Below are 27,828 nucleotides of genomic sequence, written 5' to 3'. Positions count from 1 at the left end.
ACACGTTAACAGTAGTTATCATTTGTTCCCAGTTGAAAGACTTAACAGAAGAGGATTGAAGCACATTTGGGGAGGAAAGGCAGGATGGTAGCTCATATAACACTGCTAATCATCTTAGAATGACTGGTTGCTGGTTGTAACTTTTCTTGATTGTGAAAACTCTTTTTCAGATGTGAAGGCAAGGATGATAACTATCAATGTGCAGTGGAGAGGTTGATTCAAGCTACTAACATATCTACTCCAAAGCTTTTCATAAAGCATTTCACAGTAAATAGTGGCACGGAGCAAGTGTGTGGTTTGGAAAACATTTGTGCACTTGAGTGGTTGAAAGAGAATATGAAGTGGGCAGGGAAAGTCTGGCTTTTTTAGTCATTGATAAGACTTCAGTTATAGTAATCACTGTTCAAAATAATGAATCAATAAATGGTTTCTGTTGTGTTCAAACTTCCCATTGTTTATTTTATATAATTCAGTCTTCTAACTTGTTTTTTATGTTTTAACTTCAGTAACCCAAGTAACTGTTGCGTTTAACAGGCTCCTGACTTGGCAGATACTTGTTTTCTTACTACAAATTCAAGATCTACCAACCAGTTGCTAAAGACATACAATTAAACTGACCACATTTGGATTTTAGGAATTTGTCTTCAGTAACAGAACTGATCTGCTACAGTCCTTTCACACAAGTATTCTCTTGGTTAGCTTTCTTCATTTCAGCCATCTAATTTAGGTGGGAAAAGTTGTTTCTGTTATTAACCCTTACCAATTTGCAAATTACACGGAGATCTTCCAGAATAAATTGATCTACCTGCTGCAAGCCCTTGACAATAAGCTGTGGAATCCTGCAAAGTACAGGGTCTTTTTCTTAATACAAGAAGTGTGATAACACCAGAGAGCAGACCATTTTCCTCCTACCCATCATGCATGAGGATGTCAAAGTTTTGAGACTATGTGAGCCTTATTCCTTTTATCACTTGAAAAAGGAAACTTGAGTGTGAGCTGGGAATTCGCCGATTCAGATCTGAACTCACTAGCTTCATTTATCTTTTATATTTAAAAGCATTTCTAAACCACTTAATATTTAAGCAGTATATAAAAATGCAACATAAAAGCAATACACATCATAAAAATAAATAAAAAACAGTATTATTAAAAACAGGAATTGGATAATAGGGCCCAATCTTGTGGGTCAGGGAAAGCCTGAGCAAAAAGATACATCTTTACCAAGCTTGTGCAATTACAGGTGGGCGAGGTTTCATCTATGGCATGGAGAAGGACGTCCTACAATGGAAATGCTGGGAAATGTGTATTTTGGAGGGTCAGTAGCCTGTGGCACTCTGTAGGGTGTGGCACCATAAGTAAAATTTCCCCAGATAGAAGTTTTGCAGATCTATACAGGGACAAGTGTGGTTTTTCAGGTAACATTGTCCCAAGTGAGGGCCTTATATGTTAATAACATGGCCTGGTAGCTGACTGGCAGCCAGTTCAGTGCCCTCTCCAATCAATGCACATCTAAGGTGCTCCACTTGTTGACTCCGATCTGTACCAGCTAAAGCTTCTGGACCAGTCTCTGCATGCTACATAGAGCAGATTGCAGTAAGATTTCCAGTGCATGAATCATGGTGGCCAAGTTATCCCTGTCTTGGGGAGGGTGAAATTGGCATACCAAGTTAAGTTGCTAACAAATCTAGGAGCACCTTCAAATTACATACCTGCTCCTTCAGAAGGAGTTGTGCCTTGTATAGAATTAATAAACTCCTGGACCTGGGAACAACTCACCCACAGAGTCTCTGTATTACTGAGCATCAGTGTCAGTTATCCCCCTCACCCAAGGACCAGTCTAAAATGCCACACCTAATTCAGATACAATAAATAGCTGTGTATAGCAGTGGGGTATACACATAAACTCCAACTCTGTTCTGTCAATTCAGCCTTTTAAGTAGGAGTAGGAAACAGTGCTACCAACTTCCAACTCACGATGACTGTTGTTACCCCTCTTGTACTTCTCCCCAAGGACATCCATTTGAGTGACCAAGGCCAATTCTGTCCCAAAACAGCCTGAAGCCAGGCAAATGGGCCAAGATAATCTGTTTTCCCCCAAGAGCATTTGGAGCTGACCCAACGCCACCCTCTTTGAGCACCTTACCTAAAGTATTTGTGACTGAGCATTAGTTGTCTAGTACCTCAAGGTCCAGAGGGTGTGGGGAGGGGTTTAAGGAGTAGCCACAGCTGCCTCTTTCAAGGAATCTGGCATCATCCCCTTGTGATGCCAAAGCTGCTTCCTAGGCTCACCCCACAGTCTGCTCTAGCTCAAGTCATGATGCGGCAAGAGTCAAGAGAGTATGTCGTGGGCCAAATCACTGAAAGTACCGTGTCCACATCCTCGGGCATCATCAGTTGAAAGTGATCCCACAACATCAGTTAAGACTTGGCTCTGTTAAAGTAGTATTCAACTTAGCATGATGTAGGTGAGCGATTTTATCCTCAAAGTGCCTGGCAAACGTACTAACAGCAGGCAGGCCTGCGCAAATCATTCTCAGTCCTATTCCATCTGCAGCACACTGATAATGCAGCTAATTTACCTCACATGACAGTTCTAAGGATTACAGAGAATCTCTGTTGGAGGATTTTGAATATTTTATATTGTATTGATGCACTTAATTTGAAAAACGCCAGTAACAGAACAAAGGATTTGCTGAGTTGTCTCGTGTTACAGTCTTCATCTCTTTGCCATCTTTAGGTAGACTTATGTGCAAACTTGTTAACTCCACAGTAGGCAGAAACAGCATTCATACAACTAAAATATAGAACACTTGCCGGAGTATCAAATTTCCATTCAGATATGAATAAGCTCAAATGAGGAAAGAGGAATTGTGTTAAAATAATTTGCTCTATTTGCTAGTCCTTGTTTATAGTTTGTGGAGTTCAGTGCTTTTTCTTTTTTACAACCCAAGGATCCATTCAACACTCTGGCTGGGTTTCATTTCCCATCAATCACATGCATGAGGCCAATAAATAGATTTACTAGTGAGAAAGTTAAGTGCTTAAGGTAAGTTACACTTGGCAAAAGGACCCACACCTCAACGGTTTTGCGTCAACTGCATATGAGCAAAATGGTCACTACTTGTAATATAGTTTAGAAGTTGTAGGGAGTTCTCTAGTCCCATCTGGATTGCTATATATTGAGCATGCTCAGAACAACTGCTGCCTTGGAAATGAAAATAGGTTCAGGCGGTCTTCAAGGATTCTAACCAAGAGCAACATTTATAATTGCAGTAGTAGAAACCGTGGAGGCTTCTTACTGCAAGCAAAAGGGGCAGTGCCCTCTCACAGCAAAAGACTACCATCTTTTCCCACTTGCGCTACAAGACACACTTGTTTCACCCCAGAAGTCAGTTCTGGCTGCTGTGTGAGTGCATCTATCCTGACCTGTGCTATGGCTCACCTGCTCCCATGCACCTGCCCATCTTTTATCCAAAAAGGAAATATTTGTGCTCCCACCTCTACTCCCATTCCCTGATCCCAATCTTGTATTCCGGAGCCTGCAAGCAGCTGGTCCGATGCCACTGACATGCCTCTAGGGTGCCATTTCATGCACCTAATAAAGTGGTTGTAACCCAGGGAAGTTCGTTGCTGCTTTTGTTCTAGTTTTCTTGCTTGGAAAAACTTCCTGCATTGCTTTGGGAGCTTTTGCAGTGTGCAGATTCTTAATCTGCATGCTTACGAGCTTCTCAAAAGGCCCCTTACATGGTGGATTAAACTCGGCTCCAATTTTATGAAATATCCTATTATCCTGGAAACTATTAAAGCACCTATAAAAATTTGGATGAATATAAAAAATACCGTATTTTTTGCTCTATAAGACTCACTTTTTCCCTCCTAAAGAGTAAGGGGAAATGTGTGTGCGTCTTACAGAGTGAATGCAGGCTGTGCAGCTATCACAAAAGCCAGAACAGCAAGAGGGATTGCTGCTTTCACTGTGCAATGATCCCTCTTGCTGTTCTGGCTTCTGAGATTCAGAATAATATTTTTTTTGTTTTCCTCCTCCAAAAACTAGGTGTGTCTTGTGGTCTGGTGCATCTTATAGAATGCAAAATATGGTAATAAGGATGACCCTATCAGCATGAGATATTAACAATATGGGCCAACCCAAAATTAAAAATTGGAAATCAAGTAATAATTTGGCAAAATTGGATGAAAAAATGTATTTTGACATTGAATCAATTAATTGATGAAAATTACAAATTTGTGGAATATAAGACTTTGCAAGTAAAGTATGGATTAACAAGTGAAACACAATGGCAATACATCCAATTGAAACATATGTTGGAAAGGCAGTTTGGCCCTGACGCTATAGCAGCATCGGAAACACCCATGCTGCTACAAGATTTAATTTCTGCAACAAAAACAAAAAACTCTACACTTGCACTATATAAAACCCTACTCAACAGGAAGAAATATGATTTAGAATATGACAGACAAAAATGGAGTCAAGAATTAGGGTACAGATAACAAATGATATATGGGAGTCAAGTATAAAATCAACAGAAACAGCATCTATGGATCTAAGACTAAGATTTATCCAACAGAAAATAATATTCAGAGTCCACTGGACTCCAGCAAAGAAAGAAGTCCAGAAGAAAATAACAAGTGCAGACAACCGCTGGAGATGTGGGAGTAAAAATGCGAACTTAGTACATATGATGATTAACTGCCTGATGATAAGATCATTTTGGTGCAAGGCGAGGATATTTATAGCAAAAGTAATAAAAAGAAATTATTTAGGGGAATTTAATTTAATTCTAAATTATATTCCGGAAATGTGGGAGATTACAAGGGGTCAAAAAAATTGGATGTACCATATTAGAAGCAAAAAAACTTGTTTTGATGAATTGGAAGAGCCGCAAAAAGAATCCATTGAGCACACGGATTGATAATATAGACAGACCAGCCACACACAAATGAATTACATGTCGACGCAAATTAAGAATGGATGAATGTGAAGACATCAGCAAGGAATATTTAAGTGATAAGGCGGACAGTGGTGGGGGAAGTAGGGGGAGGAGAAGTGGGAAAATATTGTTAGTCATAGGTATATCAGCATTCAAATCTGAATTGTAAAATTGTGTTATTAGTGTTATGGTTTTTGTTGTATGTGTCTTTTGCGGTTGTTGTTTGTATTGAAAAAATGATTATTATTATTTTTAAAAAGGCCCCTTACGTAAGAGCCAGGGTGGAGTTGAAGAACCGATTTGGAAGAGACTGGATGGCCCAGCACCCACTTTCCAAAGAGCTTGTGCTCAGTAGGGCATCACTTCTGAGCAGACATGGAACAGGACCACACGGTGAGCTCAACTGGCTGCCTCTGCCACTGCAGTCTGTGCAGATCTACCAAGCCAGGTAGCATTCTCAAGGAGGGCGATGGGCACATTTCCAGCATCTAACCCGTGGCACCACAAATGCAGCTGGAGGAGCCATGAAGTAAGCCAGCCACATAGGAGGCAAGGTGAGGCAACTGCCTCGGGTTGCGGAATCCACAGGAGCAGCCCATCCCAATGTAGATCTTGTTCCTGATGTTTGTTGTTGTTGTTTAGTCGTGTCCGACTCTTCGTGACCCCATGGACCAGAGCACGCCAGGCACTCCTGTCTTCCACTGCCTCCCGCAGTTTGGTCAAACTCATGTTTGTAGCTTCGAGAACACTGTCCAACCATCTCGTCCTCTGTCGTCCCCTTCTCCTTGTGCCCTCCATCTTTCCCAACATCAGGGTCTTTCCCGGGGAGTTTTCTCTTCTCATGAGGTGGCCAAAGTATTGGAGCTTCAGCTTCAGGATCTGTCCTTCCAGTGAGCACTCAGGGCTGATTTCCTTAAGAATGGATAGGTTTGATCTTCTTGCAATCCATGGGACTCTCAAGAGTCTCCTCCAGCACCAAAATTCAAAAGCATCAATTCTTTGGTGATCAGCCTTCTTTATGGTCCAGCTCTCACTTCCAGACATCACTACTGGGAAAACCATTGCTTTTACTATAGGGACCTGATGTATACAGTATCTTTATTCCCCTTGTTCCTGCTATGGCACACCACTCTCCGCTTCTCCCCTGCGGGGGGGGGCAGGGAGAGGGGGCGCCATTTTGTGGTTCGCCTCAGGCGGCAAAATGTCCCGGGCCGCTAATACTCCCCCTTTTATTGCTTTTATTCACAGCTCAAAGCAATGAGCCAACGGCAACCTCTGCTGCACATGCGCAGAAAGGCGGCGGGGGGGAGGAGAGGAGCGAGTGACGACGCCTGCGTGACGCCGCCTGCCTTAAAGCGCCGCGCTTCGGAGGCGTGCGTCCTCCGGCCCTCCCTCCGTCTGTGGCTCCTGGCCGTCAGCGTGACGGCGTCGGCCCCGCCCCCTGGCGGACCTCCCGGCGGTTCAGGTGTCTCGCGCGCAGAGGCCCGCGAGGTCACCGGCCGACGCGACCGAGTCCCACAGGCAGCCCGGCGCTTCGGCGAGCGCTCGCTTCGCCCCGCGTGAGGAGATGGGGGCCGCGTCTCTTCCAGCGGGACAGCGAGGAGGAGTAAGGTGAGTTTGTCGGGTGAGATATCGGAGGAGAGTGCTGGGGGCTCAGAGTGGGGAGGACTTTCTGCTTCTCCGAACGTCTGAACGGCTCGACACGGGACGGGTCAAGTCCCGCCGAGCGCTCCCACGTAAGCTGGTGTGCAGTGATTTCCTCACAGTGTTTGGGTTGGGGGAAAGAAGAAGCGCTGGGGTTTGGTTTTGTTTGTTTGGTGTCCCCTCACCTTCGTCGTCGCTGAGGTAAAGCAACGGGACCGGCGTTTCGCGGGAGGTTCGCGCAGTTTCGAAGTGACTTAGGCCTGCTTCACCTGGAGCGAGACCCGTTGGGATGAAGGGGGGCTCGCGTCTGTGGCGTGTAGGGGTGCCAAGTTGAAGTAAAATATGGGGGGCAGGAAAGCCCCATCCCACATAATCGCATGACTGAATGGCAGTGCCTGTCGACTTTGGGGAGGCCACCCCCCTTTAAATATTTTATTGGGGGTGGGGTGTCCAAAGGGACCGCAGTCCCTAGGAGTTGGCCCCTACAGTGGCGTGTTAGTAAAGCCGGGCGCTGCCCTGCCTTGGGAATAAGGTAATGGGGTCCTGAGCATCATATCTGGAACCTTTTGCTGTGGTAGGCCCGGCAGCAGGTGGTTCTTAAGCTCCCTTTCCATCTTAAGATCTGATATGCGCTCCTTAATGTGCTTACTTGCAAACAAGCCTCGTTGAACTTGAACGGACCAACTGGATCGCTTGGTTGGTTAGAGTGGTGTCAGGTTGCGAGTTCGATCCCCTTACGGGACAGCTGCCTGTTCCTGCATTGCAAGGGGTTGGACTAGATGGTCCTAAGGGACCCCTTTCCAACTTTTACAATTCTATGATTCTGTTATTGTTGTGACCGGGATTGAACTGCTAACAGGATGGTTGGCAACAAACGTAGCATAATGACAAATGAAGGTCGTAGGCTGCATTTCCCCCTGTATTTAGATCAATTTTATTAAAGGTTTTTGACAAAGAGGAAAAAAACAAACAAAAATGGTTAAGTATCTACAAATACTGTATGAGGCTGCAGGCATAGTTTTGTATCTCCTAAAGTCAATATGTGATGGTCATTGGCATGTAAAAGTTCTGAATCTCTAGGCACCTGTCTGATCCTTCACATGCTTACCTTATGCTGTACTTTTGTAAACATCAGCTGTACTGTTAAAATGTACCTTTTCAGCCAATCAGAGTGTTTTATGGCACTTTGCCAATTCATAGAGGTTACTCTCCTTTTTCCGCAAGAAACCTAAGTAGCTAGCTTTGTCCTGAATCTGCAGTTTTTATGGTAACCTTTGTGTGTCATGCACTGTACAGCCTTCAAAAGATGGCTAATCATTTGTCTATAGTGTGATCTGCTGTATCTCAAATTTCCATTTGGCATGGTCTTGATTCCTACCCCCATCCTGCTCCTTTTCTGCACACAATAAGGTTTTAAAAGCTTGGGGAGATTTTGTGAGGCTTTCCAAGAAACACTTTAAAACCATTCAGAGTTTCTAAGTTTTGGCATTATGTAGTTCAGAAGAATAGGGATTCTGTGCATGTATCTAAGCAATCAGAATTATGTCGACTTTCTATGTGCATTTGAAGTAGCTTTACACCATAACTTAAGATATTTAAATTGTGTCCTTGGGAAACCTGCTAATAACACTAAACCATGGTTTAGCACTACCTGGACAATCTCTGGTGAGACTGAGAAAAGCACTGGGCTTGAGTGCTCCTACATTTCTTTATACTCTGCTGCTGGGAAGAGGATCCCTGCTGAATTTTATTTTGCTTTCAAATACAGTGGTACCTCGGGTTAAGAACATAATTCGTTCTGGAGGTCCGTTCTTAACCTGAAACTGTTCTTAACCTGAAGCACCACTTTAGCTAATGGGGCCTGCCGCTGCTGCTGCACGATTTCTGTTCTCATCCTGAAGCAAAGTTCTTAACCCGAGGTACTATTTCTAGGTTAGCGGAGTCTGTAACCTGAAGCGTCTGTAACCCGAGGTACCACTGTAATGTTGGCTTGTCAACCAGTAATCCTCACTTACAACAAAAACTGGTAAGGTTCAAAGCAAACCACCTTCAAATCATGGGTTATGAAGCTGGCTTAACTAAGCAGTTTGTTTTAAGCCATATTCCAGATTTGTACAAGTTGAAAAGTCAATGTTATCTGCACAGAAATCCTCTGAGCCACATAGAAGGGGAGAGGGATTTTTGCTTGGGCTCATAGCAGCTCATCCATGTAGCACTAAACCATTGTTTAGCGTTATATATCCCCAAACATAAGGGATAGGCTGGAGCAAATATTAACATGGTTAAAGCAGTCTTCACATAATAGAGCTTCCCTTGTTCTGGACTCTGTACTTCTGTTGATGCTGCATAGAATAGCTTTAGCTATAAGTAATAGTATCACTCTGTTCTGCCTTTGTCAGACCACACCTGGAGTACTGTGTCTAGTGCTGGGTGCTACAGTTTAATAAGGATATTGACAAGCTGGGACATCTGCAGAGGAGGGCAACCAATATGATCAAGGGTCTGGAAACCAAGCCATATGAGGAACAGTTGAGAGTTTGGGGTATGCTTACCCTGGAAAAGAAGAGACTGAGAGGATATATGATAGCCATCTTCAAATCTCTAAAGGGCTGTCACATGGTAGATGGTGCAAGCTTGTTCTCTCCTGCTCTGGAGGGTAGGACGCGAACCAATGGCTTCAAGCTTCTTTGATAGGTTTTAAGCAGAGGTTGGATGGCCATCTGTCATGGATGCTTTAGAGGGGATTCCTGCATTGCAGGGCATTAGACTATATGACCCTTGGGTCCCTTTCCATTTACAGTTATCTGGTTCTATGCTCCAGATGGTGGTATTGCCCTGAACTGATGAGTTCAGATTGCACAAAAAAAGGTTATGACTGACCATCACAAATAGCTTCCTGATGGTACAAACTGTTTGACAGTGGTTGTCTTGTAAGGTGTTGGACTCTCCTTTGTTAAGGTTTTTAAGCAGTGGTTGGATAACCAGGGATGCTATAGTAAAAGGTTTCTTGTATTAGCAAGGGGTTGGTGACGCTTGAGGTCCCTTGCAACTCCTTGATTACATATAAAATCAAGACTAACACAGAGCTCTACTTAATGTCAATGAATAATCTGAGGGATTTTCATATATTTTAAACATTTTTTTCTTTTGTGTACAAGTGTGTGTCTCTTATAAAGACTGGTATTTGAAAAAAACTGGAAGTGGTTATTATAAGTTGCTTTTGCCTGCAATATATAGTTAAACTTTTTTTTCTGCTCTTCTGTGGTCTCCAGGCAACAGGTTCCTGTAACATTTTTAATTGTATCCTGGAAAACATGTAAATTACCACCCAGCAGCCAACCCAGCTAGTACTGGTGCAATACATGTTAGTTGTGACTGTTGCATGCGCCTTTCAGATAGCACCGATGATGAGCAGCACTCCACTTTTCCTCAGTTGATTTTATTTTATTTATAAGAAAGGATGTATGAGTGCCCACATATTTGCTTGTATCTCTCCCTGTCAGTAATGCCTTTACTCTTCAAGAATATGTTTTCAGGATGAAATTGACTAGAACAGCATCTCTTTGTAATCTGATTTATAGTCAGCGTGCTCTTACCATTGTACTGGGGCCCAGGAAAGGCGCTCTAATTAAAAATTAGTACTGTATAGAAATTATCAGGCTTTTGTGTTTACTTGCTTACAAAAACTTTTAATTAGTTTGTCCATTTTTAAGCGACTTGTGTCACAACAACATTAAAGTGGTTGTTCCTGCTACTGTTTAGTGTCACTGGTGAACATTTTTATGTAAAACCAGATTGTAATTTCACAGTCAAATTCTGTTGCTTAAAGTATAGGCAAAATGAAAGTAAACATATACAAAACTAAATGCATTAATTACATGTTTAATATGTTTTATTTGCTTAAAGAAATTTAGAGGCAATCTGGAATCAAGATTAAAAGAATTGAGATGTTTTGCCGTTGGGGGACTGTGAGGAGGTAAGGCAGCTCTATTCCTACACTTTTAATTGTAGCATATAAATTATTACATCTGCTTTTGGCTTGATTTCTGGGAGTTTTAAAATTTTAGTTTTAGGAATTGTAAATTAGAAGTAGGATTGTAAATTGGAAGATCTATTGGTCAAAACTATAGAGGTAAATGTACTTTATCATCATCATCATCGAGTAGGCCATTCATACACAGGAAGAATGTGTACTTGTACATTTAAGACAGCATCAGATTGCAAGTAGTAGCCAGAAATTCATCTACAGTTTTGTGTTGCTTATTGGACTGATGTGATAGTTCTGAGTACATGCTTATATAATTCTAAATTTATTAGTACTGTTACAAGTATTATCCACATAGCTTTATCCCATAGCCCAATCCTTATTTAAATAGTCCCAGAATTCTCCCATCTCTTTTGCAATTTACCTTTAAGCATTTTGTGGTCTCTTAGGCCGCTTAACCTACTCTTCATCTTTATTTCTTAGGTTATGTCTCAATAAATTACCATTGCAGCATGTTATCCAGGCAAGAGCTTTATCAGGGGCTGATGCTGTCAATGCTCTGCGGCCATTCTATTTTGCAGTGCATCCAGATTTCTTTGGCCAGCATCCCAGAGAAAGGGTAAATATATTTTTCTCCAGTGGTTTAGGCTGCAATCCTAAACACCTACCATGACATCATGTAATGGTTCTAGGGGTTGCTCGTGCGTAAAATTGGCGCCACACCTGGCTGGGTTGCCTGAGTGAACACTTTCTGTCCGGACAGCCACTCGCCCGTGGCTGTCTCAATCGCTGGCAGAATCCGTCAGTGGGTGTTTCTTAAACTTCTTCCAGCAAAGAAGCTCTTTGACACCTAGTCTCCTCCTACTCTCCCTGCGCAGAAGCCTTCTGCGCAAGGAGGGTGTGGGCAGCGGAGGACCCTTACTCTCCCCGCTGGTCTCCGGCGAGGAGTCATGGAGCCACCTCGCCGATTCCCCCATCTGCCCCCCTTCTCCACTGGTGCTACGCTGATTTCCTTCCCCAGAAGATGGGCTGCTTCTCTCCCTCCCGGGACGCTCTCAGGAATCCCTCTGGAGCCCTCCCTCTCCCTCTGGCTCCGATGGCAGTTCCCTGACACATCATCAACATCATTATTATTATTATTTTAAAAAAAATTGTATGCCACCCTTCATCTGAAGATTACAGGGCAGTTCACAACATAAAAATAGAAAATGAGAACAGTATGGAGACTGACGCAGGTGGCGCTGTGGGTTAAAGCCTCAGTGCCTAGGACTTGCCGATTGAAAGGTCGGCGGTTTGAATCCCTGCGGCGGGGTGCGCTCCCGTCGTTCGGTCCCAGCGCCTGCTAACCTAGCAGTTTGAAAGCACCCCCGGGTGCAAGTAGATAAATAGGGACCGCTTACCAGCGGGAAGGTAAACGGTGTTTCTGTGTGCGGCTCTGGCTCGCCAGAGCAGCGATGTCACGCTGGCCACGTGACCCGGAAGTGTCTCCGGACAGCGCTGGCCCCTGGCCTCTTGAGTGAGATGGGCGCACAACCCCAGAGTCTGGCAAGACTGGCCCGTACGGGCAGGGGTACCTTTACCTTTACCTTTATGGAGACTGAGCTCCATTTAACTCGGTGGGACTTCTGAATTGATAGATACTGTTAGATATTTGTATTATAGACAAACTCTAATACAGTCATGCCTTGGATCCCGAACGCCTTGCGAGTTGAACGTTTTGGCTCCTGAATGCCGCAAACCCGGGAATGTTCCAATTTGCCAACCTTCTTTGGAACCCGAACGTCAGATGCAGCTTCCGATTAGCTGCAGGAGCTTCCGAACGTTTTGGCAGTTGAACGGACTTCCGGAACGGATTCCATTCTACTTCCAAGCTACCACTGTATATCACTTAAAATATTTTTTAGAATTGTTGTGAAGATGAACTTAGTGGATAAAACTTGAAGTAGAAATGCTGCTGTTAGGAATCGACAGGGGTAATTTCTCAGTAAAAAGAGATGCATAAAAGCCTGATGAAATCTGCATCATTCCCTCTTGCCCTAAATATTAGGAGTCCTTATGTACTAAGGCATTATGGTAGCTGGGTCATTACTAATCTGTTTGACACTTTAAAAATGCACACACTGTTTTAGACTCTTGTAGTGATTTTCATAATGTGTTCCAGAGAGCCCTAGGGTCCCTTGGAAGCTTATGATGGCTCTTCTGTGAGAACATTTTATAACCCACCCTCTATCCAAAGTTTCAGGGTGGAGTACACAAATCCAGAAGATAAAACAATAATTATCTTAAAACACATGACAGTTATTATAAAATTAGACTGTGAGATTAACAGTTACTAAAAGCTTGAGTAAATATGCCAATTTTACCCTGGCACCAGGTGGGCCTCAGAGGAAAGGCAGTGGACTCAAGATGGTGAACATGACTCCCCCTTCCCCACTTTTTTCAGCTATCTGTGTTAGGTTAGGCTGAAAAGCTGCCTGGCACAAGGTAACTCATGGCAGAACAGGGATTTTTTGAACCTGAGTTTCCTCAGTCTTAGTAAACTACACACATTTCCATATAAATACACTGTGAATCAAAAGTTGTGAACAGACACTGTTAATTTATGTGTATTTGCTTTAACATGGGCCATATTCAAAACTTGAGTAATTCTTTTTCTTGTACTTATTTTCAGGAGATCAATGAAAATTCTTTGAAGAGATTAAATGGTTATTTGGAGAATCTCCAAAAACCGGGTTTCAGGTCTTTAAAACCAACTCGGCTCACTTTTTACGTACGCGAGAAAGAACAAAATCCTTCCAATGTTCAAGAACCATTTGGCTCCTCAGGTATTTTAGACATTTTGGGTCCCGCCCCCCCCTTACAAAATAAAATGCTTTTGAGTACTTGAAATTTTGTCATTAAAATTTCTAGCCGTTAAGCACTGGGTTGTTGTTTTTTCTAAGAAGCCTCTTAAACAGAGTTTGATTAGATTTAGCCACCAGATTTGTTTCTTTGTGTATCCCTATAAAAATTATGGTTTCCCTCACTTGGCCAAAATATAGTGTATAAAACTGCTTAATGTAGACGGGAGGAATTTTTCCGAAAATTAAAGCTGCACTTTTGAAAATTCATGTAGCCTCTAGATCAAAAAGATGTTGAGTTTTTTATTTGAAAATATTAACTATTTCTTGCTTTACTATATCCTGTTCTAGAAGTTATTAGCACAATGACCTGAGAATTAATTATGAATAATCACTTTTAACAAGATCTTTTATTTACCATCTAATACGTAGTAATCTTCAATTGTTGGAGCAGGGTGCTGTGATAATAGACAAATACACTGATGTTTCTGTGTCTTAGTATCATGCATACCTGCCCATAGCACTTCACAGCTATTGGTTTATATTTCAGTGTTGTTGTTGTTTTATCAGAGTCCCGTAGTGCACTTCATCCAAAAATAGTATTAGGAAAAGCCTTCACAGTGGAGCCTGTTCATATCAATCTTGGAGCATGGGGACTTAATCTGCTGAGTCCAGGAGCACTGTCAGTTGAAATCAAATCAGCTAATAACAGTAGTACTACAATTTAATGAAGTTGACTAGGAGATTAATCCATGCAAGCCACGGTTTGCATTATCTTTGGTAAGGCAAGCATAAGGAAATGCATTCTGTTAAATACTGCCTTGTTCTGGGTTTGCATTTTGTAGGATTTCGAGCAGTCAGTTTCACCTTGCGCACCAAGGACCTACTAAGCACAGTACTGGACATCCTGAACTCCTGTAACTTATCTACGGAGCATGTCCAAATCCTGAATGGCAAAGTGGCAACTCCGTCTAACCAGTCAGCAGAAAGAATCTTCCACAGGCCTATCAAATGGGACAAGACTTACTACTCTTTTACTGGATTCAAGGATCCTGAGGAAGAACTTGAACAGGCTCAAAGGATGGAAACTACACTAAGGTACTGACCTTAGTGCAGTGTTTCCCAACCTTGTGCCTCCAGCTGTTTTGAACTACAACTCCCATCATCCCTGACTAGCAAGACCAGTGGCAAGGGATGATGGGAATTGTAGTCCAAAAACAGCTGGAGGCACATGGTTGGGAAACACTGCCTTAGTGACATCACCTTCCTCAATTTCAGAGTCTTAAGAGGCCTTTTCAGGATTTTGAACCAATTGATTTTTCACCAGGAAATGTCACAGGTAGAAGTTGGCAACTTCTACTTGCAAAGCATGTGATTTATCCCAAACACATATTTTAGACTTGAATGGTTAATTTTTAAAACATTTGAGTAGGGAAGTGTTGAATTTGGAACTCCTACCAGGCATACAAGCATGCTATATGAATGGACTTCAGCTTGCACAATGGAAGTTCAGTTTCCGCTGCTCTCCCACTGCAGCCCCCAGCTCCCCATGCTCCCAAAATCTACCCCACAGGTTCCCCAACTAGGAAATAGATGGATGTGGGAAAGTAGTATTCGTGAAATAGACTTTGACTTGACCATCACAATTTGAATTGGTTATCTACTGATAGCGACATGCTTTTTCCATCCCTGAGAGTACATACAGAAATTTGCGTGCATAATTCTAGAATGACAGCCACACTCTTTAACTTTATATAGTTGTCACTACGTTGCCATCAGTCCTTCTAACTGTTCACAGGCTGACAATACAGGTTTCCATGAAAATGTTCCTTCCTCCAAAGTATTTACTGCCAGAAATGTTGGCAGTTTTGAAGAGCACCATAGGGAGGCTAGCCATTGTTGAATGGAAGCCAGGCACAACTTTTAATCAACAAACCCATAGAAATTCTTCGTTCGGTATACAACTGCAAGTCATTCTCCAAGTATGGATCTTTATGTAGCCAAAAAGGCAGCATTCACACTCGAGGTGGACAAATCACCAGGATTAGGGGAATCTGCAGGGGTTTGCAGAAATATAACAGATATTTCACAGGGAGGGAAACAAAACAACCCAGTGAAGACTAAGCATGCTAAATTGGTACTGAATGCCCAAATACTTTGGGAGAGAGAAAACAGGGAGGTGGAATGGCACATCCTGGAAGAGGGTGTGGCTGGCTGTGTGCTAGATAAATATTAATTGAAAGCTCAGTCAATAGAACATGAGACACTTAATCTCAGGGTCATGGGTTTGAGCCCCACATTGAGCCAAATATTCCTGCATTGCAGGGGGTTGGACTAGATGACCCACGAGGTCCCTTCCAACAATTAGTTCTATGATTCCATAATTTTAAGAAGGTTCCTGGTGTGCTTTCACACTTTTTCTGATACATGAGCACTTTAAATCGCTGCTTAAAGTTTATCGTTAATCCTCTTGCCCAATTACTGTGTTTTTAAATCTCTTTGTGATCCATGTTGTTTTTCTAGTTCTTGGTTAGATAGTAATGAACAAAGTGCAGAAAAGAAGCTGAAGAATAGCTTACCACTCAGGAAAGAGCTAGACCGTTTGAAAGGTGAACTTTCTCAACAGCTACAGCTCTATGATATCAGGTAACAAATTAACTTAAACTGTGTGAAAAAGCAATGGTTTTTATTTTTTTTAAGATTAAGGGTGGAACAGAGCAATACTGCTGGTATGTGATAGACTCCAGCAAATGTATTTTAAATGTACCAGAAATGTGTGCTTACAATGCTAGTCCAAGTGTTACAATGGTCACTGCAATTTTATTCTTAGTTTAGTTTCATTTTTAAGCAACTGCGTCCAGTGCATCAATGTTTTAATACCCTCCCACACAATTGTTTCAACAGCAAAAAATAGTTAAGAACACAAAAAAGCAAATATATTTAAAACAAAACTAGATTAAGAGCTATATAGACACCCATGGCAGTCACCCATTCATCCAAATTGTCAAAGTTTCTATTTGAGTTATAGATCAAGTTCTTAATGCTCAAAGCTGCTTGTCTGCTAATGACAAATAATAATGTCTTTCATTGACAAGCTCTGTCACTCTTTTGTTACCTAAGTTGCTGTGCAATTTAAAATAAGTGAAACATGCTGGTGTTGGTTTGGGTTTTTTAGATGGCAGAGGAGCTGGGGTATTGCCCATCGGTGCAGCCAGCTACACAGTCTAAGTCGGTTAGCTCAACAAAGCCCAGAAGCGCTAAGGAATGCTAAAGGTACATTCTTTTGCAGCAGTTTTCTTTCTTTCACTTGTCAACGATATTATGCTGCTCTTTAAAGAAAATTCTGAATCTTTTAAGCTGGTGCAAGTTGGTTTCCTGCTTTCCTTCTCCGCAGAATGTGGGGTGCTGTGTTTGAGCTTTAAAGCACTAAATGATTCAGATCCTACATGTCTCCAAGGTTGCCTTGACAGAGGCTAAAGCTATTAGTGGCTACTAGGCACGATTGCTATATGCTACTTCGTCTGTCAGAGGTAGTTTATTCTGGACACAAGCTGCAGAGGGATTGCAGGTGGGGAGAACACCATTTCAATCAGGCCCCACTTGCAAGGTTTCCTGTTGGAGAGCACCATTGCCTTTGGAATTACAGTGGTGCCTCGCAAGATGAAATTAATCCGTTCCGTGAAGCTCTTCGTATAGCGGTTTTTTCGTCTTGCGAAGCAAGCCCATTGACAGCTTAGCGGATTAGCGCTTTTAGCGGATCAGCTGATAAGCGGCTTATCAGCGGATCAGCTGATAAGCGGCTTAGGAAAAGGGGGGGAAAGGGAAAAAACCCCGCAGGAACTCGCAAGACATTTTCGTCTTGCGAAACAAGCCCATAGGGAAATTCGTTTTGCGAAGCGCCTCCAAAACGGAAAACCCTTTCATCTAGCGGGTTTTCCGCCTTGCGAGGCGTTCGTCTTGCGGGGCACCACTGTATCCAGCAGAGCTCTTTGTATGTTCTTATCCTACCCTGATCTCTGTGATAACTCAAAGCACCCATATGAGATTATGTTGGTGTTAACTCATAGGGTTTACTTATGTATGTGGGTGCCAGGAGTTCAGGCGGGCCTAGAGAGATATGCCTAGTGGAGGGTGGCCTAAAAGAGACCTTAGATCTGTAGCAGGGGATCCACAGGGAACCTTTTGGAATCCCTAGATGAATCCCCTTTGTTGTCAGTCAACCCCACCCTCCAAAAAGCTCAGCTGTGAATAGTGACTAAAAAAATGCCTCCCCTTTTCAATAGGCCGCACAGTGATATTTACAGACCATTCAGGCATGAGTGCAACAGGCCATGTTATGCTAGGAACTATGGATGTTCACCACCACTGGACCAAAGTAAGAACTGGTAACTAAATTATATATATTTTTATTTTAAAAAATGTTGCCTTTTCCAGCCTGTTTTAATATGTATGTGGAGTGCAAAAAGTTAAGTGGGCAAAGATTTGGAACCTCCCTGTTTCTGGTTGACACAACCTGTCACTGAATTCTTAAGGAGAGTTTGTGGTGTCTTGTCACCTTGCTGCTGGAAAGTGGAGTTACAACATTGTATGTGCGTACAGTAATTGACTCTTTCTCTAGTGCCTTAATGTCTAAAACAACTAACTCACAACTCTAAAAGATAACTTATAAAGCTATATTTTGGTTCTAGTTAAGGATTACATGAATGCATTTTTTTAAAGCCTTCCTGCAGTTCTGATAGCTCTGTAATATATTGAGCTAGTGCAGGCCTAACTCATGAGCTCCCTCCTCCCACCCCTCTCTGCCTTAAGGGATATGTTGGTACAGTCTTTTATTTAAAGCAGCCATTTGGCAAGGAATTACGTGTAGGCAAGTGAGGGAGCTTCCTAGGAAAGGAGAAAGTGCTTTGTTCCTACCCTAGATAGCTAAGCAGGTTGTCAGCGGATTCCATCCCACTCTGCTAGCCCCTAGGGAGCTAGTGAAATGTTATGCAGGCTAGTAGTCTGTGTGAGCTTATTTATGAGGTTGCGTCAGAGCCACTTTGACTATAGCTAATACTAACCAGAGTTCCTATTTACAATTTAATGCTTTTGTTTAAAAAATAGCTGTGCACTTAAACCTTTTCTGGGGTTAAAATCTGAAGTGAATAAATGGTGCCCCTGGGTTATCAGCTGTATTTTATTTAGATTATTGTGATTTTACTGTTTTATTATTGTATACTACCTTTTGAAAGATTGTAATAGGCAATGTATGAATTCTTTTACAAATGAAAATTTGTAAAAACTGAAACGGCATTAACAGATGAGGACAAACCGAAATACATCAAAATGGAAATACAGGATGAGTCACTTGACAAGGTTGTAAAAACGTTAAATCGTTTTCATAAGTGTCAGGGGCTCAAGAGCAGAAGCACAGGGAAGGGAGGAGATGGAGAGTGAAGGGGAAGAATCCGAGGGGAGCGTAGGAGAAGATGACAGTGGCCCAAGAGATTCCATGAGCCTCTCCAGCGAATCGGAAGATTCACAGAAGGGGGTGCCGGTGGCCAGGGCAAGGGGGTTCCCAAGGGGGACACTCCAGGAGCAAGGGGCCAGCGGGGACTCCCAGAGCAGCAGTTGGAAATCAGGACCAGCTTCCCCACCAGAGCATAGTGAGGGGGAAGAGTCCCAGGTATCGGGGCCAGCGTATCCCCCACCAGGGAGAGAAGATGAGTCAGGGCTGACCACGCCTCCATCGGAGAGTCAGGCAAAGGAGGGGAGGTCAAGTCCAGCGAGCCTCCCGGAAGAGGGAAGCAGTGACAGAAGCAGTGTAACGGTCAGGAGGAAGGTCACTGGGTTGGCGCGAGGGACAAGTTCAAATGTACAGGAGCGCGGGACAGCAGAGAATGAGGATTGGGAACCAGGTCCTAAAGCCCGCCGGAGGCAGGGGGAGGAGTCAGGCGACTCAGCGTCAGAAGAGTCCAGAAAGGGGAATGCCCCAGCGGGCAGGAGGACCCAGAGGAGGAGAGAGCAGCGGAAGAGGTGGAGCAGGGCTAGGATCTTAAACTGGTGTCAGGGGGGAGGAGATTCAGACGGGATTTCGACGGTCTAGGGTTTAAGACATAGAGCTGCGCGCTGCGGCTTTGAAATGGAAACTGAACTTCAATAAAGACTTTTGTACATAACGACGACCTGGCGTTGGTCCTCTGTGAGCTGGGACCTTGGGGCAGCTCTGACAATAAGATTTGCTGAAATTACAGAATCCTTAAATTGGTGCCTAAAACCCCTCACAGATATTTCCAACTTGATTTCATTAGGTAGAAAGTTCAAGTCTCAAGCTGGGAGCTTATCATTTTCCATTAACAGTAACTCTCTGCTGATAAAGAGTTTCTAAAACGTACATTTGGAGAGTTGGGTGGGAGTTGGTTGTGTTTGATCATGTCACCCACTTAAATAAACCTTTTAATTTGTGCAGATTTTTGAGAGATTGCCAAGCTACTCTGCACTTCAGAAAAAAGTGCTGCTTTTGGAGGATCGCATAAGCCATGTTTTGGGAGGCATACAAGTCGGATACGTTGAAGAGCTTCAACCGATGCTGATGCTTGAAGAGTATTACTCTGTCCTGGACAGCTTTTACAATCGAGTGCATAACAGCAGGCTCCCATTTCACCCGCACAGCCTGCGTGGGTTGCAAATGATTCTAGAAAGGTGTGCATTTACGAAGATGAAGACGATGATGATATCTATTAACCTGCTGCTTGTTGTACCAAGGAGTCTCAAAGTGACTTGCGTAATAAAAATAGAAATTGGCAAAATGTTAAAACCAAGTAGTAAAACAAGACCTAATGTAGGTATGATTTTATTTATACAAGAAACAAATCCTACCCACCCCACTTAAAATGATGAGCGCAACAAAGAGGCCACAGATATAGCTAGTTACCCTCTCAACTAAAGGCAAAAGGCTTGAGTAAATAAAAATCTCGTTGCCTGGTGCCTAAAACAGATGGTGATGGTGCCAAGCATGCCTCCCTGGGGAGAGAACTCCACAAGTGGGGAGCCATCAGTAAAAAGGGCCGTTCTTGTGTTACTACCTTCCACACACTCCTCAGAGGGCAGCCTGAGAAGGGTCTCAGATGACAAGTGCTGGGTTGGGTTGGTTCATGTGCGGAGAAGCGGTCCTTGAGTTAATTGGAGACCTGAGCCACACAAGACTTTATAGGTCAAAACCAGGACTTTGAACGGAGCCTAGAAACTACCTGGCAGCCAGTGCGGTTGTGCCAGAGTTGTTACATGTTAAACCATCTTGCCCTGGCAGGCAATCTGGCCACTGAATTTTGCACTAGCTGCAATTTCTGAACTGTCTTCAAAGCATTGTGCATTACAGTAATGAGGGCTGGCCCACTCATGTGGCAATGTGAGGCAACTGCCTTGGGCAGAAGGATCCACAAGGGCGGCAGATCTGGCCTCTAAGGCAGAGGTTTTGAACCTTTTTGAGTCCATGGCTCCCTTAACAAACCACATTCCATTTGCGGCAACCCGGGGGGGCTCAGGAGCCCAGTTATGTCACCCCTTCCCTGCCAAGCTGGCAGCTTCTCACCCTTTTTTGAGCACGCTCCCTTGTGGAGTGTTCCCTCCACAGCCTCCTCTCCCCTTTCCTTGGGAGTCCTCTGGGCAGCCGCTGCTGCAACAAACAGTTGTCCAAGCCTTTGGGAGGCAGAGACAGGAGAGGGGATCAGAGGAGAGAGGGAAGGAAAGAGGCAGAGAGGCTAGTGCTGCCCAGGTTACCCCTAACCATCATTCAAGGCACCCCAGGGTGCCACGGCACACTGGTTGAAAGCCACTGCTCGAAGGAATATTGTCTGCAGTGGCAGCAACAGCTGCAGAGCATTCTTTGGAGGCAGCTCCATTTTTTTTTTAAGAGTTCCAGCAAATTGCAGACCAGTTAGATTTAATATATGTTCCAGGAACACTGATGAAAAGTATCATTAAATAGAGAATTATGAAGCATCTCAAAGAAGCAGAATCAGCATGGTTTCTGCAATGGTAACTCTGGTCTGTCTAACGTTTTAGCATTATTTAAGAGTACCAATAAGCATGTGCATATGGGTGATCCAATAAATAAGGGCTTATCTTCTTGGGTTAAGTTTCTATATTGTGAATATTACTTTAAGCAAAAACCTTCCATACAAAAAGGACCACCAGCTGTTTTGCACTATCCTTAATGTACTGTCCCTGTTTTATTACAGTGACAGGTATGCACCATATCTGCATGAACTAGGGCACTTCATCATCCCAACAACCTGTGATCCAGCAGCACTCCAGTGGTTTATGATCACTAAAGCACAACAAGCACGAGAGAAACTGAAAAGAAAGGAAGAGTAAGTGCTTCTTAAAGCTCAGTGCTACTGCTCCGTTCTGTGCTTGACATCCTGGGAGGTTTCCAAGGAGATTGATGGGGAGGAGCCAACACTTAAAAGTGTGTAAAAAGTGTAGTTCAACTTACAAAACTACTAGCTCCCTCCACTATATAACAGTGTGTTGCTTCAGGAAGTTGTGAAAAACCTCTTGCCTAGTTTGCCCTGCTATTAAATGCTGTGCTCTAGGTTCTCATCTGGATGTGTTAGCACAAATATACATACAACTAAACACCATGGTGAGCGGGGAGCATGAGAGAGGGTTGAGGACCTAGCTTTTACCTGGCCTTAGTGCCAGCCAGTCGCTAACTAGTTCAGTTGCCTCCCTTTCCTGGCCCTAGCTAGGAATTTGGAAAAAGGTATGATAACTGAGACAAAACCCATGGAATACTCCTTTATTCCTATCTCCCCCACAGCTGGGTACAAGATTAGTAAAGGTAAAGGGACCCCTGACCATTAGGTCCAGTCGTGGCCGACTCTGGGGTTGCGGCGCTCATCTTGCTTTATTGGCCGAGGGAGCCGGCGTACAGCGTACAGGGTCATGTGACCAGCATGACTGAGCCGCTTCTGGCGAACCAGAGCAGCGCACGGAAACGCCGTTTACCTTCCCGCCGGAGCGGTACCTATTTATCTACTTGCACTTTGACATGCTTTCAAACTGCTAGCCATCCATTAAACTGATTATTTGCAGTTTGGGTGGGGGGGGTAAAATATGGGTCTCTTGTAGCGGAACAGATATTTCCAAAAGCTGAAGCACAAAAACCAATTCTGTATTTTCTCCCCTTCACATTTATAACTTTGAAATGGGGGTTTATGTTTATTATTTCAGGTCAATGGTGTTAGAGAAGAAACTGATCAAGGCTTCAGCTGAGAAATTTCGTCTCCAAAGGCTGTACAAAGAGCCCAGCGTTTCCTGCGTACAGATGATCCATTCTTGCAATAGACTGCTGGAGGGGGAGTCGCTTCCCAACTTGCAAGGCATGCATCTCTGCATTTCTCATTTCTATTCTGTGATGCAGGATGGAGACCTCTGTATTCCTTGGAACTGGAAACACTGAAGGCACCAACTGAGTAAACCTGACCAGTCCAATATTTTCCTAGGAAGCAACTGAACAATCGGAACTACTTAGACTAAATTATTGAGATGCTCGTTTTTTATGCCAGTATTCTACAAGTAATCCAAGATGCTTCCTTGGTTTTCAGCTGCTGCTAAAGCAACAAACTACTAAGTCAGTTTGTTTATGCAGTCTCACAAAAGGCTAAGTGGTTCCTATGTGAAGTCCGGGATATGTCTGCTTCAGGGTGATCACTGAAAGGATCTGTTGAGGGACAAGATGTGCAAAATTTGGATGAAATCTAAAGAAGACAAAGGCATGTGGGTTTTTATATATTCAAAATCTGTTAGTACATCCTCCAATATAGATGAACAGTATGGATTTTAATATATAAGAAATTGTACTTAGAGAATTGAATTTGGCCTTGAAGCTTATCTCTAGCACAGATTTCCCCCCCCCCCGCCGCCCCCACTGTTGGAACTATAAAAACCTGAAGAATGGATATTTTTCAGACGTTGCCAATATTCTAGTTGAGTATTTGTACATAAAGCATACGGCAGAGTATTTATTTTGCAGAAGTACAGTACAGCTTGTTTTGACAAAATTTCATAAATGTCTATGGAAAACCTTTACCCGTTAGCATTGCACTTTCAACTTTTTTTTTTTAGATGAAATTTACAAAATAACTTACTGTGTTGCACATTGATTTGTAAACTGTCCTCTTTTCAGCCATGAGACTGGTGTGTGATTCTCTCCAGGTGCACTTACAGCTTATTCCAGCCAAAGCATAGTACATGTCCACACAGAAACAGCCTGTGCACACTACTAGGTGCTGTGGGCAATCTACCCATAAGACACGGGGCCCCCTAAGCTCCACAGGATACCCCTGTGTCAAAAGCAGGAAGTTTATTTATGCAGAGTGGGGAAACCTACTCTGCATGAAATCCCTAATGTTTGAAAAGTCAGATCCCTGAAATAAGCACCTTAAAAGACGTGTCTTGCCGTCTTCAGACGCAAAAGATGCATGCAAACTGTACCAAATGAGAGTATTAGTGTGAGGAAGAGTATTGAGAAAACTAGTTTGCCATGAGATTGTCTACCAAGTACTTGGTTTCATCTCATTGGGGTAAAATGCAGCACTGTTTTTTCTCCTCTTTAAATTTTTCAAAAAAATATACTTTCGTTTTTATGTGTTTATAATGTATGACTAACTCAATGAAATCTCTCAACAGGGAAAGGAAGAGGTGTTAACACTTTTGTTAGTGCAAGTAGTGGAACACCTTTGGTTTTCGTAGAAGCTGGTGGCATTCATATTCCCAAATAATGATCCCTAAGCTTCTGGGTACATATTTGAGTGCTGCTGGATGTCATTAGTCTGAAAGTTCTGTTGTCCTGTGTCAGTATTTTTAAACTACTCCTGATGAGATGTCAGTGTTGTTCTTCAGAAATAAAACAGTCCTAAACTTGCATGACTAATGTTATTTACGGTTTAATTGTTTTGATGAAAGGGGTTGATAAAAGGCCTGTGCAGTGTTACCCACTTAGTCCAGTGAGTCTTATCAACATTTCTCTTCTCCTGGGCCTTTGACTGATTGTTTAATCAGTCTATGGCCTTTTGAATGTGTTTGGAAGAACGGGATGATTGAGGGTTTTTTGTTTGCTACGCATTTTGTCTTTTCATTTTGTATTTGTGACCTTTTGCCCTGTGACCTTCAGATGAAGGGCAATGTACAAATTAAATAAATAAATAGCCATAGATGGCACCCGGTCAGCAGCTCAGTACATACCCTACGTTTGCCGCATGGCTGGGACTGGAAAAATAAAAGGGGTGTTTGTCAAGCAGTTAGCAAGACTGAATTATAAAGCCATTGATCTACATTACATTTGGTAGGTCACAATATGCCCTGCCTTACATGTTCATATATAACTGAGCCTTCCTGTTGTTGTTGTCCATATGGAATAACAAAACATGTAGCTATCCTATCCTATTCCTAATATGAGAAGAGAATAGTGTGAGCATTATATTTGCAAACTAGTTCCAAGCCTTGCCAGTAGGGGACAGACTTTCCAAAAGAATCCTGAAAATCAGAGTTAGGAGCAAAAGCATGGAGCCCAGCTAAAAACAAAAAGTTTCTCCACTGTTACTTATATTCTGTTCTATGCTCTCAACCCCAAGGTAAGAAGAGCAAAGTTCTTTACTGTTCCACCATGGAATATTGAAGAACAATCAAGTATTGGGGTTCAGTGTCCTTAGGAAATAGCTGAGCTACCAGTGCTGTCATCTGGAACAATCTATACTGAAAAGTGCTCTCGAAAAGAATATAATTACAATTGGGATTGTTACGGCATTTGTACTGTCTCGTGTCACAAAACGTATATACTGGCCAATCTTTGATGTAAATATTGTAGCCGAAAGCTCTGGGTTGTTATGCTAAAAGGTAAAGGTAAAGGTACCCCTGCCCGTACGGGCCAGTCTTGACAGACTCTGGGGTTGTGCGCCCATCTCACTCAAGAGGCCAGGGGCCAGCGCTGTCCGGAGACACTTCCGGGTCACGTGGCCAGCGTGACATCGCTGCTCTGGCGAGCCAGAGCCGCACACGGAAACGCCGTTTACCTTCCCGCTGGTAAGCGGTCCCTATTTATCTACTTGCACCCGGAGGTGCTTTTGAACTGCTAGGTTGGCAGGCGCTGGGACCGAGCAGCGGGAGCGCACCCCGCCGCAGGGATTCAAACCGCCGACCTTTCGATCGGCAAGTCCTAGGCGCTGAGGCTTTAACCCACAGCGCCACCTGCGTCCCTGTTATGCTACTTAGGGTTAAAAGGCTTAAAATACAGGAAGATACCTTCTAGCGAGCCACACCACTGGTTCATCTAAGCTCAATATTGGCTATGTGGACCAGCTGTGACTCCCCAAGGTTTGACAGAGGACACCTACCTGGAGATGCTGGAGATAAAACCATACAATTGTAGAGTTGGAAAGGGACCACAAGTATCATCTAGTCCAACCCTCTGCAATGCAGGAATCTTTTGCCCAACATGAGGCTCAAACTCATGACCTTGAGATTAAGAGTCTCATCCTCTACTGACTGAGCTATCCCAGCTGCCATCTCTCTACAAAGCAAATACTCTACATTTGAGCTATAGTCCTTCCTCCTAAGTATTAGGAGTATCGCAGGTTCGATAATGACCCATTCTACAAGTTAGTCAAGGGGAGAATGATTGGTACGGTCCTAAAGAGTGCAGGTTGCTCATACATACATTCCAGTTCTCAAATGGCACTTGTAGTGCATTTTTTAAAATAAAAAAAATAACACCCTTAGAGTTACACTATGAGATTAATTACGTGATTAATAATGCTTGCAGACACCCTGCTGGCTAGGCAATTCTCAGCGAGCAGAATGCAAAATGTTCCATGGTATTATTTCCCGATGTGCTGGATGCATAGCTTTGCAGCATTTATTATAGAGCTGAGTAGGGGAGACACCCTCAAGGGAAAACAAAAACTAGATCTGTCTCAGGTTATTATAAACTGAGAATTGATGGGCATTCCCAGTAGCTTGTTGCTAAGCAGCCAGTAGATGCAGTTGCCCATAACTCTAGTTTTCTTTAAATAAAGTGTGTTCATCTGCAAGCATAACTATGCTCTTGTCACACTCCTGTCTTCCACTTCGGATGGGGCAGGGAGTCTTACTACTATTTTCGGGTCTTTGGGCCAGTTTTTAATTGCCTGATACGGGTACAGTATTTCTTGGGTCACCTGCGACATAAGGGGAATGTGTGCATCAAAAAAGGTAAAGGGATCCCTGACCATTAGGTCCAGTCATGACCGACTCTGGGGTTGCAACGCTCATCTCGCTTTATTGGCTGAGGGAGCCGGCGTACAGCTTCCGGGTCATGTGGCCAGCATGACTAAGCCGCTTCTGGTGAACCAGAACAGCGCATGAAAACACCATTTACCTTCCCGCCGGAGCGGTACCTATTTATCTACTTGCACTTTGACATGCTTTCAAACTGCTAGGTTGGCAGGAGCAGGGACATGAGCAACAGGAGCTCACCCCGTCGTGGGGATTCGAACCGCCGACCTTCTGATCAGCAAGTCCTAGGCTCTGTGGTTTAACCCACAGCACCACCCGCATCCCATGTGCATCAAAACACCCCAAAATTAAGCTTGTATATGTTCTAAACACTGAAGCATTCGTGCTATATCTTTGTATATTTTGTGCTCTTGGTCTGTTAAAGACCAGAGGAGACGAGCTGTTCCTTATAGAGTTTCATGGCTGCAGAGGAGTCTTACAAGTTGGGGAAATACATTTTTCCCTTGAGTTATTAGCCATGGGTGGTTAAGACTTCCAAACATTTTCTACCTGGATATTAGGTATTAACAGCCTTTACCAGTAGCAGAAATATTTTTACAGCAGCCACATAGTAGAAGTTCTTCATTTGCACTCTAGCTCTGTGATTATGTGGATATGTCTAGTCCAGCGAAGAACCATAGAATCACAGAGTTCGAAAAGACCCCGAGGGTCATCTAGTCCAACCCACTGCAGTGCAGGAATCTTTTGCCTAATGTGGGACTCGACCCCACAACTCTGAGGTTAAGAGTCTTCTGCTCTACCGACTGAGCACACCCATGGCACCCAATGGTGCCTGTGGCCAGTTGCGTTCCACATAGCGATGGTAATAATCAGGAAAGCAAATAGAGGGTGGGAGAAAGAGAGAAGAAGAATCACATTTGCACAGCAACAACTCAAAGGAATATTTTTACCTTATGGGCATGGGCAGTCTGCTTGGTGCTCTCCATATATTGTTGGACTCCAACTCCTATCAACCCGAGCCAGCATGGCCAATGTTCAGCAATGATGAACAAATAATATCTGAATACTCACACACTGGCTACCTATGGTCTGAATAGAGTTGTGATCCATGCAACGGTCACCTCCAGGCTTGACTACTGTGATTCGCTCTATG

General features: G+C 43.4%; 2 protein-coding genes across 6 annotated transcripts in view; both read left to right on the top strand.

Annotated features, from left to right (window-relative positions):
• The window catches only part of TOPAZ1 (testis and ovary specific TOPAZ 1), a 35,026-nt gene extending 34,582 nt beyond the window's left edge, over positions 1 to 444 (top strand). For both annotated transcript variants that reach the window (XR_014556812.1, XM_083705466.1), the window contains exon 20: positions 171 to 444. Coding sequence is in view for 1 of the 2 variants with exons in the window: in XM_083705466.1 (XP_083561592.1) it covers positions 171 to 369 (199 nt within the window). In the remaining variant the exon portion in view is untranslated. The remainder of the gene's footprint in view (positions 1 to 170) is intronic.
• Positions 445 to 6,288: 5,844 nt separating this feature from the next.
• On the top strand, positions 6,289 to 24,327 carry TCAIM (T cell activation inhibitor, mitochondrial). Of its 4 annotated transcripts, XR_014556830.1 has the most exons (13): positions 6,290 to 6,560; positions 10,500 to 10,569; positions 11,062 to 11,197; positions 13,250 to 13,403; positions 14,264 to 14,516; positions 15,942 to 16,064; positions 16,594 to 16,691; positions 17,702 to 17,793; positions 19,867 to 20,099; positions 21,638 to 21,769; positions 22,635 to 22,783; positions 23,009 to 23,176; positions 24,093 to 24,327. XR_014556830.1 is itself a non-coding variant. In XM_083705972.1 (12 exons), the coding sequence occupies exons 2-12, from the start codon at positions 10,541 to 10,543 to the stop codon at positions 23,032 to 23,034; spliced, it is 1,425 nt and encodes a 474-aa protein (XP_083562098.1). In that variant the 5' UTR covers positions 6,289 to 6,560; positions 10,500 to 10,540; the 3' UTR covers positions 23,035 to 24,327. The 4 variants fall into 4 exon arrangements, 2 of the variants coding, with proteins under 2 accessions (XP_083562098.1, XP_083562097.1); XM_083705972.1 differs by having other exon boundaries at positions 6,289 to 6,560; positions 23,009 to 24,327; XR_014556831.1 differs by having other exon boundaries at positions 22,635 to 23,176.
• Positions 24,328 to 27,828: the final 3,501 nt, after the last annotated feature.

Source organism: Podarcis gaigeae, assembly GCF_964106915.1.
Source record: "Podarcis gaigeae genome assembly, chromosome: 12".
NCBI lineage: Eukaryota > Metazoa > Chordata > Lepidosauria > Squamata > Lacertidae > Podarcis > Podarcis gaigeae.
This window is presented reverse-complemented; position numbering and strand designations above follow the sequence as displayed.

Coding starts and splice junctions, on each gene's coding strand:
- TCAIM (XM_083705971.1), top strand. CDS start 10,541: ATGTTTTGCCGTTGGGGGACTGTGAGGAG. Junction 14,517..15,941: donor AGGATGGAAACTACACTAAG/GTACTGACCTTA, acceptor TTGTTTTTCTAG/TTCTTGGTTAGATAGTAATG. Junction 16,692..17,701: donor AGCGCTAAGGAATGCTAAAG/GTACATTCTTTT, acceptor CCTTTTCAATAG/GCCGCACAGTGATATTTACA.